General features: G+C 35.1%; 3 protein-coding genes across 3 annotated transcripts in view; 2 read left to right on the top strand and 1 right to left on the bottom strand.

Moving 5' to 3' along the window:
• LOC137628292 (uncharacterized) overlaps nt 1-1,245 on the top strand; it is a 6,847-nt gene extending 5,602 nt beyond the window's left edge. The window contains exon 4 of the mRNA XM_068359453.1: nt 847-1,245. Within this exon, the coding sequence (XP_068215554.1) occupies nt 847-1,245 (399 nt within the window). The remainder of the gene's footprint in view (nt 1-846) is intronic.
• Nucleotides 1,246-4,454: 3,209 nt separating this feature from the next.
• LOC137628291 (uncharacterized) lies at nt 4,455-8,584 on the bottom strand. Its single transcript, XM_068359452.1, has 2 exons — nt 8,567-8,584; nt 4,455-4,874 (listed from the first exon to the last, which is right to left on the bottom strand). The coding sequence occupies exons 1-2, from the start codon at nt 8,582-8,584 to the stop codon at nt 4,455-4,457; spliced, it is 438 nt and encodes a 145-aa protein (XP_068215553.1).
• On the top strand, nt 8,572-11,509 carry LOC137628350 (holotricin-3-like). The gene is made up of 2 exons (XM_068359503.1): nt 8,572-8,622; nt 11,103-11,509. The coding sequence occupies exons 1-2, from the start codon at nt 8,620-8,622 to the stop codon at nt 11,457-11,459; spliced, it is 360 nt and encodes a 119-aa protein (XP_068215604.1). The 5' UTR covers nt 8,572-8,619; the 3' UTR covers nt 11,460-11,509.
• Nucleotides 11,510-12,889: the final 1,380 nt, after the last annotated feature.

The raw sequence follows: 12,889 nt of genomic DNA, 5'->3' as shown, positions 1-12,889 counted from the left end.
AAAATGGTCCATTGAGCAACTTTCCTCCGTGGGAACTTTTTTCTATTATCTTTTCAATAGTTTTCCATTTTCATTTGAAATTTCCTCTCTCTTTATAAAGTTCCTGTTTTGCGGATCGTCTTCTGGTTTTTTATTTTTTTAAGCATTACAAAGAAATTCACAAATCATTTGACATGTACTCCACCTCAAGAATTCTCTCTCTCTCTCTCTCTCTCTCTCTCTCTCCTCTCTCCTCTCTCATCTCTCTCTCTCTCTCTCTCATCTCTCTCTCTCTCTCTCCTATTCTTCTTCTATTTTTAGACTTTTTTCACATTACTCACATTGAATAATCAATTTTATAAATAAATCATTGGAAACACTATACAGTAGCCATATATTGATAGAATATTGTTTTTCCTATAACAAAAATAATATCATCGTCTTCCTATCATATTTTTAGACTTTATAAAAAATTCATTGGAAACTCTATAGACATTTATTGATATAAATTATTTTTCCTATAAATATAAATTATTATTATTATCTTCCTCATCTATTTTTAAACTTTATCACTTTCGTCACATTAAGTAATGATATTTATAAATAGAGTATTTGAAACGCTCAAACACTTTCCTCACTGGGCTATTATTCCCTGTTGGAGCCCTTGGGCTTATAGCATCTTGCTTTTCCAACTAGGGTTGTAGCTTGGCTGATAATAATAATAATAATAATAATATAATAATAATAATAATAATAACAATACTTCACTACACATTTTTATATTGACATCACTTCAATCATATGTTGAATCAGGAAAAGATCGAAGTTATTATGAATATATTTAAATCACATTAATCCATCTTGCAGAAACTCACCTTAGCTGCCCTAGCTGTTATCCTGATGGCGGGATTAGTTAACGCCGGAGGCTATGGCCACGGTGGCTTCGGACACGGCTTCGGACACGGCTTCGGCCATGGCCATGGAGGCTACGGCAAAGGACACGTCGTCCATAAGAAGCATTTTGGAGGAGGAAAGTCCAGCCAGCATTTCCATCTGGATGGCCCACATGGCTACGGCCATGGCGGATTTGGACACGGCCATGGTGGTTTTGGACACGGCCATGGAGGCTATGGACATGGTGGCTTTGGACATGGCCACGGTGGATTTGGACATGGTCATAGCGGCTACGGCCACGGTGGATTTGGACACGGTCATGGTGGTTTTGGACACGGCCACGGTGGATTTGGACACGGTGGATACCACTGATGCTGTTGAAAATCAAGATAAATACATCATAACGAACCAAACGACGCCATATTTTCTTTTGTAATATAACTTTTTCATGATTGCATTTCACATTAAGATAACTAATGCATCTATGATCAAATAATATACAATTCGAACAAAGCAACTGGTTTTATAATAAATAATAATTGGGTACCCATTATATACATAGTAATTCTTTATTAAAAGAAAAAATCTATATATTAAATAATCCACTTTAATATATTACATATGTTATAAAAGTTTGCATATTGCAAAGAATTAAGTATAGATAATACATGTGATTTCACGATTGTATTTAAGTATGTAGGAAATTTTGGTCAAATTGCAACATGCCTGTCAATCATACAGGAATCCATTTTTGCCAGATGTATTAGGCAAATGAAGATTGATGAAGATAGTATACTATCAATTGTTGATGAAAATATCTCATCAAAGTTTCATATCTATATCTAAGGTTATTTTCCTTTTCTCACTGGGGTTGTTTTTCCCTGTTGGAGGTCCTTGTGAGAGAAATATTTTGCCAAATGTATTAGGCAAATGAAGATTGATGAAGAAAGTATACTATTAATTGTTGATGAAAACATCTCATCAAAGTTTCATATCTATTTCTAAGGTTATTTTCCTTTTCTCACTGGACTATTTTTCCCTGTTGGAGTCCTTGGCTCATAGCATCCTTCTATGCCAACTAGGGTTACAGCTTAGCTAGTAATAAGGATAATATTTATTCAAAAGCAAGAGGTTTTAATTTACAGTTTACCAGATCAAGTAACAAGTTAAATTTCTGAGATGAAAAATCTCATATTTTAAAGTATGAAAGATGAAGAATAAAACATTTTGAATAAATAATTAGTTATAAGGGAGTTATTGAATAAATGGAGTACATGTTCATTAGAATGAGGTCATAAGAAACAGCCATTATCTATAATTTGTATATCTGGTATCTAGTAAAACTTTATAATAAAATTCAATCTAATAAGTAATATGATAACATATATTACTCTACCATGTGAGGTTTAAAAGCAATTGTTTTGGGGTGAATGATTGATTTTAAAACAGGACATTATTAATAGGGATTTAGGTATTTTAAAAGAATCCTTAGAAATCAGCCACTGGCTTAAACTTTCATTTTAGCTATACTTAATTTCCGTATTTTTCTCTTGCTATTTCCTCTTGTGTACGTAGCATTTTGTTATGAAAAGGTCTTCAGAATAGGTAACTTAGCTATTCATAACATCTTATTTATTATTATTACTATTACTTGCTAAGCTACAACCTTAGTTGGAAAAGCAGGATGCCATAAGCCCAGGGGCTCCAACAGGGAAAAATAGCCCAGTGAGGAGAGGAAACAAGGAAAAATAAGATATATCAAGAACAGTAACATTAAAACGAATATTTCCTACATAAACTATAAAACTTCAACAAAACAAGAATAAGAGAAATAAGATAGAATATTATGCCTGAATGTACCCTCAAGCAAGAGAACTCTAACCCAAGACAGTGGAAGAAAATGGTACAGAGGATAGTTTTTGCCCTGAGGTAATCAGACGTTTGATAGTTTTTGCCCTAATGTGATCAGATGTTTGACATTTTTTGCCCTGATGTGAACAGACGTTTGATAGTTTTGGCCCTAATGTGATCAGATGTTTGACAGTTTTTGCCCTGAGGTGAACAGACGTTTGATAGTTTTTGCCCCGATTTGGTCAGATGTCTGACAGTTTTTGCCCTAAGGTGAACAGACGTTTGATAGTTCTTTCCCTAATGTGATCAGACGTTTAACATTTTTTCCCCTGAGGTGAACAGGCGTTTGATAGTTTTTGCCCTAATGTGATCAGACGTTGACATTTTTTGCCCTGATGTGGTCAGACATTAGACAGTTTTTGCCCTGATGTGGTCAGACATTTGACAGTTTTGCCCTGATGTGGTCAGACATTTGACAGTTTTTGCCCTGATGTGGTCAGACATTTGATAGTTTTTGCCCTGATGTGGTCAGACATTTGACAGTTTTTGCCCTGATGTGGTCAGACGTTTGACAGTTTTTGCCCTGATGTGGTCAGACGTTTGACAGTTTTTGCCCTGATGTAGTCAGACATTTAACAGTTTTTGCACTGATATGGTCAGGCATTTGACAGTTTTTGCCCTGATGTGGTCAGACGTTTGACAGTTTTTGCCCTTATATGGCCAGTTCTCTTGGTGGTAATTGCTCTACAGTAGAATAGTTACTGTAGACTTGTTGACAATATTTGACCTAAAAGAGTTAGGCTTTTTGATGGCATTTGCACCATAACAGTCATGTCTTTTCATAGTATTTACCCTTGAATAGTCAGACATTTCTTTAGTATTTGCTGAGGAACAGCCAGACCTTTATACAATATTTGGATTAGGTCACTCAAACCTTTTGACAGCATTGATCTTTGACTAGTCAGGCCTGTAGTGTAAACAGTATTTATCCTGAAAAGGTCAGACCTTTTAACATTAATCTGCAGACACAAGCAAAGCTTTACCTGTAGTGCAAACAGTATTAACCCTGAAAAGGTCAGACCTTTTAACATTAATCTTCAGACACAAGTAAAGCTTCACCTGTATTGAGAATAGTATTTACCCTGAAAAGGTCCTACCTTTTAACATTAATCCTCAAACACAAGTAAAACTTTACTTGTTGTGTAAACAGTATTTACCCTGAAAAGGTCAGACCTTTTAACATTAATCTTCAGACACAAGCAAAGCTTTACCTGTATTGTAAACAGTATTCACCCTGAAAAGGTCCTACCTTTTAACATTAATCCTCAAACACCAGTAAAACTTTACCTGTATTGTAAACAGTATTTACCCTGAAAAGGTCAGACCTTTTAACATTAATCTTCAGACACAAGTGAAGCTTTATTAACACTACTCAAACCAAAGTGCTTCATGAAATTCATCCTGTAATGTTTTCATGAAATGGGGTTCAAATAAAATATTTTGTATTTTGTTATTTGGAGTTTTTATTATGATTTTTCGTTTACTCATTCATGAAAGTATGTATCTTACATAATGTAGTACTTGGTGGAATATGTAGATCTCTTATCTGATAAATACATTTGTAAATAATTAATGAAATAAGTTATCTGAATTCATCTGAATTATGACGCCGAAGTTGAACTGAGAATCATGGATGGCAATAAAGATTCAAGAATCAGAATATTCAAGATTCAGTGATATCCACCATGGCCACCATGACCGTGTCCGAAGCCGCCATGGCCATGTCCATGTCCGAAGCCACCGTGGCCATGTCCAAAGCCACCGTGGCCATGTCCAAAGCCACCGTGGCCATGTCCGTAGCCACCGTGTCCATGTCCAAAGCCACCGTGGCCATGTCCAAAGCCACCGTGTCCATGTCCAAAGCCACCGTGGCCATGTCCGTAGCCACCATGGCCATGAGGGCCGGACAAGTGGAAATGTTGATTGGATTTTCCTCCGCCGTAGTGCTTCTTGTGGACAACGTGTCCTTTGCCATATCCACCATGGCCATGGCCATGCCCGTGGCCATGTCCACCGTGACCATGACCGTATCCATCAGCATTTACGAGGGCAGCCAACAAAACCACGGCTACGGATGCTAACAAGCACTTCTGAAAAAAAAAAATTAATTAATTAATAAAAATATTTAAAAGATATTTGTTTACAAACCAACTGTTTTTATGATTAATCGTAAACAACTATCAAGCTACTGTTTTGTTGTTGTTGTTGTTGTTGTTTTATTTTTATAGTTTTTTATAGTTTATATATTAAAGATCTATTTTAATGTTGTTACTGTTCTTAAAGCATTTTATTCTTATGGTTCAATACTTCTCTTGTAGTTTATTTATTTCCTTATTTCTTTCCTCACTGGGCTCTTTTCCTATTGGAGCCCCTGAGCTTATAGCATCCTGTTTTTCCAACTAGGGTTGTAGCTTAGCAAATAATAATAATAATAATAATAATAATAATAATAATAATAATAATAAATGTAACCTAAGTATGATTAATTCTTAAGTATAATTAGGCATAGAGTATTTTCCAGAGTTAGGTTATATCACATATTTTAGAAAGGGAACTCATCTAACATCTTTAAAGTAGAAATTATTTAGCATTAATCAATGTGAGATAATTTTTTACATTTTAAATCTGAAATTAGACCTAGAATTATCAAATCTGGATTGTTAAAACTGAAATTAGACCTAAAATTATCAAAATTGGACCATGAGATATTTAACATTCTAAAACTGGAAATTAGACTTGAAATTATTCAAATTGGATCATGAGATCCTATTTTAACATTTTTAAAACTGAAATTAAACCAGAAATTATCAAAATTGGATTATGAAATCATGTTTAACATTTTAAAACTGAAAATAGACTTGAAATTATTAAAATTGGATCATGAGATCATATTGAACATTTTAAAACTGAACTTAGACCTAAAATTATCAAAATTGGACTATAAGATATTTAACATTTTAAAACTAGAAAAAGACTTTAGATTATCCAAGTTTTATCATGAGATTATATTTAACATTTTAAAACTGAAAATAGACTTAAAAATATCAAAATTTTATTATCTAAAACATTTTCACAATCACAGTCTATCTAACACTATCAAACTCGCAGTAATTATCTAACCATGATGAAGGTATTCGAAGACAGGAGGTTAGTATGTATTCAGAGAAGGTAGGTCGTTGAATGAGTGACAACTGGACACTCCATCCGCTTTTTATACTCTTTGGCCACTCAAAATTCCTTTGGGGACTCCGGCGGGCCAAACGTGCTATTAGGAATTCGAGTGTCAAGGACGTCTCACTGTTTATGAATTAGAGAGTTTTAAAAAAAGCAGGTTGAATAAATACGTGTATTATATTCTTGATGTATCTTGCGTTCCAAATCACGTCGAATGTGAAATTTGAAAGTTAGCTGCATATTTCCTGGGGAAAATTGAAAAATTATATTTTTTAAAGATTTCTTAGGAATTTCTCTCTTAGTGATTAGGTTAAGTCTATAACAGGATTAATATTTTTTAACCCAATTTATAATTGATTTGCTTTTGATCTTACTAGAATAATTAGATGAAGAAATATGAATGGCGTAGTTGAACAGTTTTAGTTCAAAATTATTGTCATTGTCAAAAAAAAAACAAAAATAAAACTGAGTACTTTTTTATAAGTATATTTTTTTCTCTCGCAGGAAGGGGCTGCTTATTCAGTACTGTATATAAATATATCTCTCTCTCTCTCTCTCTCTCTCTCTCTCTCTCTCTCTCTCTCTCTCTCTCTCTCTCTCTCTCTCTCTCTCTCTCTCTCTCTCTCTCTCTCTCTCTCTCTCTCTCAGTAAGAGGATACTTAACTATAAATATATTCTCTCTCACCCAGAAATAGGATGCCTATCTATAAATTTACTTTAATCTCTCTCTCTCTCTCTCTCTCTCTCTCTCTCTCTCCTCTCTCTCTCTCCTCTCTCCTCTCTCTCTCTCTCATGTCATACCCTTGAGAATACACTGCGACTAACAATAACCTTGCAAATAATTGTAATCCCATTAATTCAGGGGACAATTGGAAGATAATCATATTTTCAATTATCAAAAGAAGAGCAAATGAAACGTCTTGGAATTTAATTAATGGAATACGTGATTATGAACAAATAACTTTATTCCCTCATGACAGAGAAATAATAATAATTAATCTCTTCAAGAGAGAAAGAAAGAATAAAATATTCTCTTAAAGAATATACTAGATAATAATTTAAATTATTCCAATTGAACGTTTTGGATATAGTAAGATTTTGATTGTTTGATTGATAAACTATTTTACTAATTAGAGAGTGACTAAGTATTACATGAAAATAAAAATAAAACATAGGTTAAAAGATATTATTGGTTCCTTATTCCTTTTCATCTATATATTTTCATTCTTATTTTCATTTTATGTTTTTGACATGTTTTGGATATAGTAAGATGTAGATCGTTTGATTGATAAACTATTTTACTAATTAGGGAGTGATTTATTATTACATGAAATACAGAAAATAAAAGAAATAAGTAATGAGAAATTCTATGTTGATTATTCCTCTGCATCTATATATTTTCATTCCTATGTGCACTTTGCCATGTTTTACATTTGCACATTCGATTGTGTAGAAAATTCCTTAACAAGTTAAAGGGATTTATAATATTTTGAAAGATCTTTACGTGGTATCTTTTTTTCTTTGTTCCATATTCAAAAGAATGATTAGATAATCATGTTATTTATTATTATTATTATTATTATTATTATATTATTATTATTATTATTATTATTATTATTATTATTATTATTATTATTATTATTATTATTATTATCATTGGATATATTTTGAACAGTACTGGAAAAGTCTATTAGCTCGAAATTAACTCAAAACTGTATTCAATATTGGTTTACTAGTTTAACAGTAATTTTGGTTAAAAACTTTTTGGAGAATGATAAACAAACTTATATCAGATAATGGAAATTCGCTAAATTTCAGCTGATAAATTCGACATAGAAATTATATCTTTTAGAGAAGATAAATTGTTAATACAATCTTGCTAATTCAACTCTCACTTTGTTTATGTGAATAAATTTACGAATTGAAAAAGTTACGTTTAAATTTAGGCCAATATCAAATATTTGATATTCGTCCAATTTGAGCTGATAAATTCAACATGAAAATTATATCTTTTGGAAATAATAAATTGTTAAACTCAATATAATCTTGTTAATTCAACTCTAAATTTTTTAATTAAAAAAATTACGCGAAATTTAGGCTTAGTAATTCATCATTAATTCTCCAAGTGATTCACTGGAAATTCCTTTGCACTTTTCGCTCTGTCTCACCTTGATGGCACGTGAGTGAAAATGGCCTCTCCAATAGGTTCCAAAAATCCAAAAAGAATAAATAAAAATATTAAACTAAGAAAGAACTTCTCGAAAATATGAAATATGAATGAATAGATAAAAGAAATAAAATTAAAAAAAGATGAAAAAAATATCAAACTAGGAAAGAACATTTCGAAAACATAAAATATGAATGAATAGATAAAAGAAATAGAATTGAATAGTAATATAGAAATAAAAATAAAGCATCAAATGAAAAATTAAAAAAAAAAAATCTTGAAAAAGTAAAAACAATCGAAATCGTAATAGGCCTTTTCGTATAGGGAGTAGGTCAGACGTATAATTGATTGATTTGAGGTTTTCTGGCATCCTGACATCTAAGGTCATTGGCGCCGAGGTAGGAGTATAAAAGGTTGGTCAAGACTCAACTGACCACACACTTTTCGACCGCTTGTCATTGTAGCAAGAAGTCCCACCTAACCTAATCTCCAAGATGGTGAGTCTGACAGGAGTCTTGAGTCTGTGATTACAGCTACAGTAATTGTAATGTGGCACATTTTAAGTATTTTATATCATGATCTATGGTAGTTTTGGAGAATATTAGCTTATTCGTCTTTAAAGTGGGCTTTTTTTTTTTTTTTTTTTTTTTTTTTTTTTTTTTTTTTTTTTTGATAGACAGGATTTTTATTCCTGATCTATGGTAGTTTTTGAGAGGCTGAATCTTGAGTCTCTGATTAGAACTTCAGTAATTGTAATGTGGCACATTTTAAGTATTTTATATCATGATCTATGGTAGTTTTGGAGAATATTAGCTTATTCGTCTTTAAAGTGGGCTCTTTTTTTTTTTTTTTTTTATAGACATGATTTTTATCAGGATCTATGGTAGTTTTTGAGGATATTAGTTTATTCGTCTTTAAGATGGGCCTTTTTTTCATTTTGAAAGACTATATTTATTATCTATGGTAGTTTTGGAGAATACTAGTTTATTCTTCTTTAAGTTGGGCCTTTTTTCTTCATTTTGAAAGACATGATTTATATTCATAATCTATGGTAGTTTTTGGAGAATATTCGTTTATTCGTCTTAAAAGTGTTTTTTTTTTTCCTTTTGAAAGACATAATTCATATTCATGATCTATGGTAGTTTTTGAGAATATTAATTTATTCGTCTTTAAGGTGGGCCTGTTTTCATTTTGAAAGACATGATCTATATATATACTTTTTTTAGTTCTTGGTTCATCTTTATGGTGGGCCTCTTTTTATTTAGGAAGATATGATCTGTATATTTTCATCTTTATCAACAACTAACTCGAATTTTTTATAAAGTATATTTTAACTGATACAAATATCTCATAGTTTATATTTTCAATACTTTGTTTATTTCGACTATTAATAATTTCTTAATCTCCCGTTATGAATATCCCATAAGTATTTCATTATTTGGATATTCTAAATCCATTCGCTAAGTTTTTCATCATCATCTAACCTTTAATTTCATATTTCAAGCCAACGGAAATACCATATGTATCTTCTTTCCCACCGTTATCCTTAAATTAAGGGGTCGGTTGCCTTATGCGCACTCTCCAATACCTTCTATCAAATGCATCATTTCCAACCAAGCCTCCTCTCTCCATATCATCCTTCACCGTATCTTCCCCCCCCCCCCCATCCCCATTATTATTATTATTATTATTATTATTATTATTATTATTATTTGCTAAGCTACAAACCTAATTGGAAAAGCAAATTGCTATAAGCCTAGGGGCCCCAACAGGGAAAATAGCCCAGTGAGGAAAGGAAACCAGGAAAAATAATATATTCTAAGGACAGTAACAACATTAAAATAAATAATTCCTTTATAAACTATAAATACTTTAACAAAACAAGAGGAAGAGAAATTAGATTAGTGTGCCCGAGTATACCCTCAAGCAAGAGAACGCAAATCCAAGACAGTGATATACCATAAAAATATGCTCTCTTAACTTTCCGAAATCTATAGATGATTCTAATTTTGGGTCTTTGAAATGAAAATCAACTATTTAAAAAACATTTTAAAAATCAATTCGCTCAATTACTGGCCGTGAATGTTAAATTCTCCCACGAATCTTTAGGTAATTGACGTCCAGTCACGACAGTTTGTACACAATGGTCGAAATTTTTTTTTTTTTCCCATTTACGATTTATTCTTATTTTCTTATATTACTTGATTGTAATTCCGTTTTCTATCTGTTATTATGAGTGGTATGATACATAAGGTATATTTTATGTATCACTTCAATGTCGAAAATGATACGTGGGTAGGGACGTGGCTGTTAACGATATTCATTACTTTAATGGATAATTAAGTATAAAATCTCTCTCTCTCTCTCTCTCTCTCTCTCTCTCTCTCTCTCTCTCTCTCTCTCTCTTTGGCTAGCTACCACCCACTGCAGTCAACTATCAATTGGGCATAAGATTTACAGCTTAAGTTCGTTCTCTCTCTCTCTCTCTCTCTCTCTCTCTCTCTCTCCTCTCTCTCTCTCTCTCTCTCTCTCTCTCTCTCTCTTTGGCTAGCTACCGCCCACTGCAGTCAACTATCAATTGGGCATAAGATTTACAGCTTAAGTTCGTTCACTCTCTCTCTCTCCTCTCTCTCTCTCTCTCTCTCTCTCTCTCTCTCTCTCTCTCTCTCTCTCTGGCTAGCTACCGCCCACTGCAGTCAACTATCAATTGGGCATAAGATTTACAGCTTAAGTTCGTTCTCTCTCTCTCTCTCTCTCTCTCTCTCTCTCTCTCTCTCTCTCTCTCTCTCTCTCTCTCTCTGGCTAGCTGCCACCCACCGCTGTCAGCTATCAATTGGGCATAAGATTTACAGCTTAAGTTCGTTCTCCTCTCTCTCTCTCTCTCCTCTCTCTCTCTCCTCTCTCTCTCCTCTCTCCTCTCTCTCTCTCTCCTCTCTCTCTCTCTCTCTCTCTCTCATGCAAATACTCCCCCTTGCAGAAATCCTTGTTCGTAGCACTGGCGCTGGTTCTTCTAGTCGCACTTGTTAACGCCGGAGGACACGGCTTCGGACACGGTCATGGAGGATTTGGACACGGTGGCTACGGACACGGCGGCCACGGAGGTTTTGGACACGGAGGATTCGGACACGGGGGCTACGGACATGGTGGCCACGGAGGATTCGGACACGGCGGCCACGGCCATGGAGGATACGGCCACAGCAAGGGCCACAAGATCGATGGCAGCTACGGCGGAGGATATTCCGACAACCACTTCCATATCAGCCCAGGTTACGGCCATGGAGGGTACGGACACGGCCATGGTGGTTTTGGACACGGCCATGGTGGATACCACTGAGGAATTAAAAACTCCTATGGAAAGACAAAGTGATGAATCCTTGTTCAAACTCCGGCCAATACGAAATTAAAATAAACTTTACCAGAAAATATGTTTGTGTATTAATCTCTTTCTGGGAATCCATTATCATGCTCTCTCTCTCTCTCTCTCTCTCTCTCTCTCTCTCTCTCTCTCTCTCTCTCTCTCTCTCTCTCTCTCTCTCTCAAATATTCTGGCTTCTCACGTCTAAATGGGACCTCCTGGCTAGTACAGTGGTAAATTGTTTGCCTAGCATTTGCATGGCAGCCAGATCGATCCCACAACGGGATCGTGAATTTAAGCTGTTTACTAGGGAGGTCACTGATGTATGTGGGCACCACAATGATTGCTGGACTTGCCCGGCTGACGTCCTGGCGAGCATCTATTCTGATGAAACCGGAACTGAAACCAGACACCTTTCACCTTTAGTTACGCCCTCACAAGATTCTAAACATCAAGAAATAAATTCAGGTAACCATTGTACCTTTGGCCAAAAGGTGGCTGTAGCCCATCTCTAAAACCTTCATATTTTATCCGATTATATATATTTTTCCTTGGGATGAGGTTGCTAGCCCCATGGTCCTGTAACAATGGAGGATTGCAAGAGCTTAGGCTCGCTTCATTCGAGTGGATTGATGCCGCGCGGTTTTGTCAGCGTGGATTAGAAATCAATGAAGATCAGTGAGGCCCTTCATACCTGCCCACGTAGTGCTTTACTAGCCATGTGCACTGCTAACTAGTGCAGTATCACTAGCCATGTGCACTGCTAACCAGTGCAGTATCACTAGCCCTGTGCACTGCTAACCAGTGCAGTATCACTAGCCATGTGCACTGCTAACCCGCACGGTATCACTAGCCATGTGCACTGCTAACCCGCACGGTATCACTAGCTATGTGCACTGCTAACCCGCACGGTATCACTAGCCATGTGCACTGTTAGCCCGTGCGATATCACTAGGCATGTGCACTGCTAGCCCGCGTGGTATCACTAGCTATGTGGAATTCTAACCCCCATTGTATCACTAACCATGTGCACTGCTAACCCCCGTGATATCACTAGCCATGTGTATTACTAGCCGTGCGCACTGCTAACCCGAGCGATTCTAGTGTAGTGTCCTATAGAAACTACGAAGCCGCTTTGGGAAAATCCTCTTGTGTAGAGACATGCATCCTAACAAACGGAAATATATCCGTGCGGTAAAACATCCGCTCATGGGAAGCTAGCCTTATGTGCCAACAACGCCTGGCAACCATTAGTGCTCAGTCAATACCTGACCAAGTCTTGACCAAAATTCACCTTCAGAGCTCTGTAAATTGTCTAGGTAGTCACAGAATTGCCAAAACTGGCCACAGACAAGGAAAATAACTGTCACATTTTGTCATGACAATCGGCGGATAAGGGGTTAATTCTG

The sequence above is a fragment of the Palaemon carinicauda genome, chromosome 36, assembly GCF_036898095.1.
Source record: "Palaemon carinicauda isolate YSFRI2023 chromosome 36, ASM3689809v2, whole genome shotgun sequence".
Lineage (NCBI taxonomy): Eukaryota > Metazoa > Arthropoda > Malacostraca > Decapoda > Palaemonidae > Palaemon > Palaemon carinicauda.
Note: the sequence above shows the minus strand (reverse complement) of the source record. Positions and strands in the feature narration are given on the sequence as shown.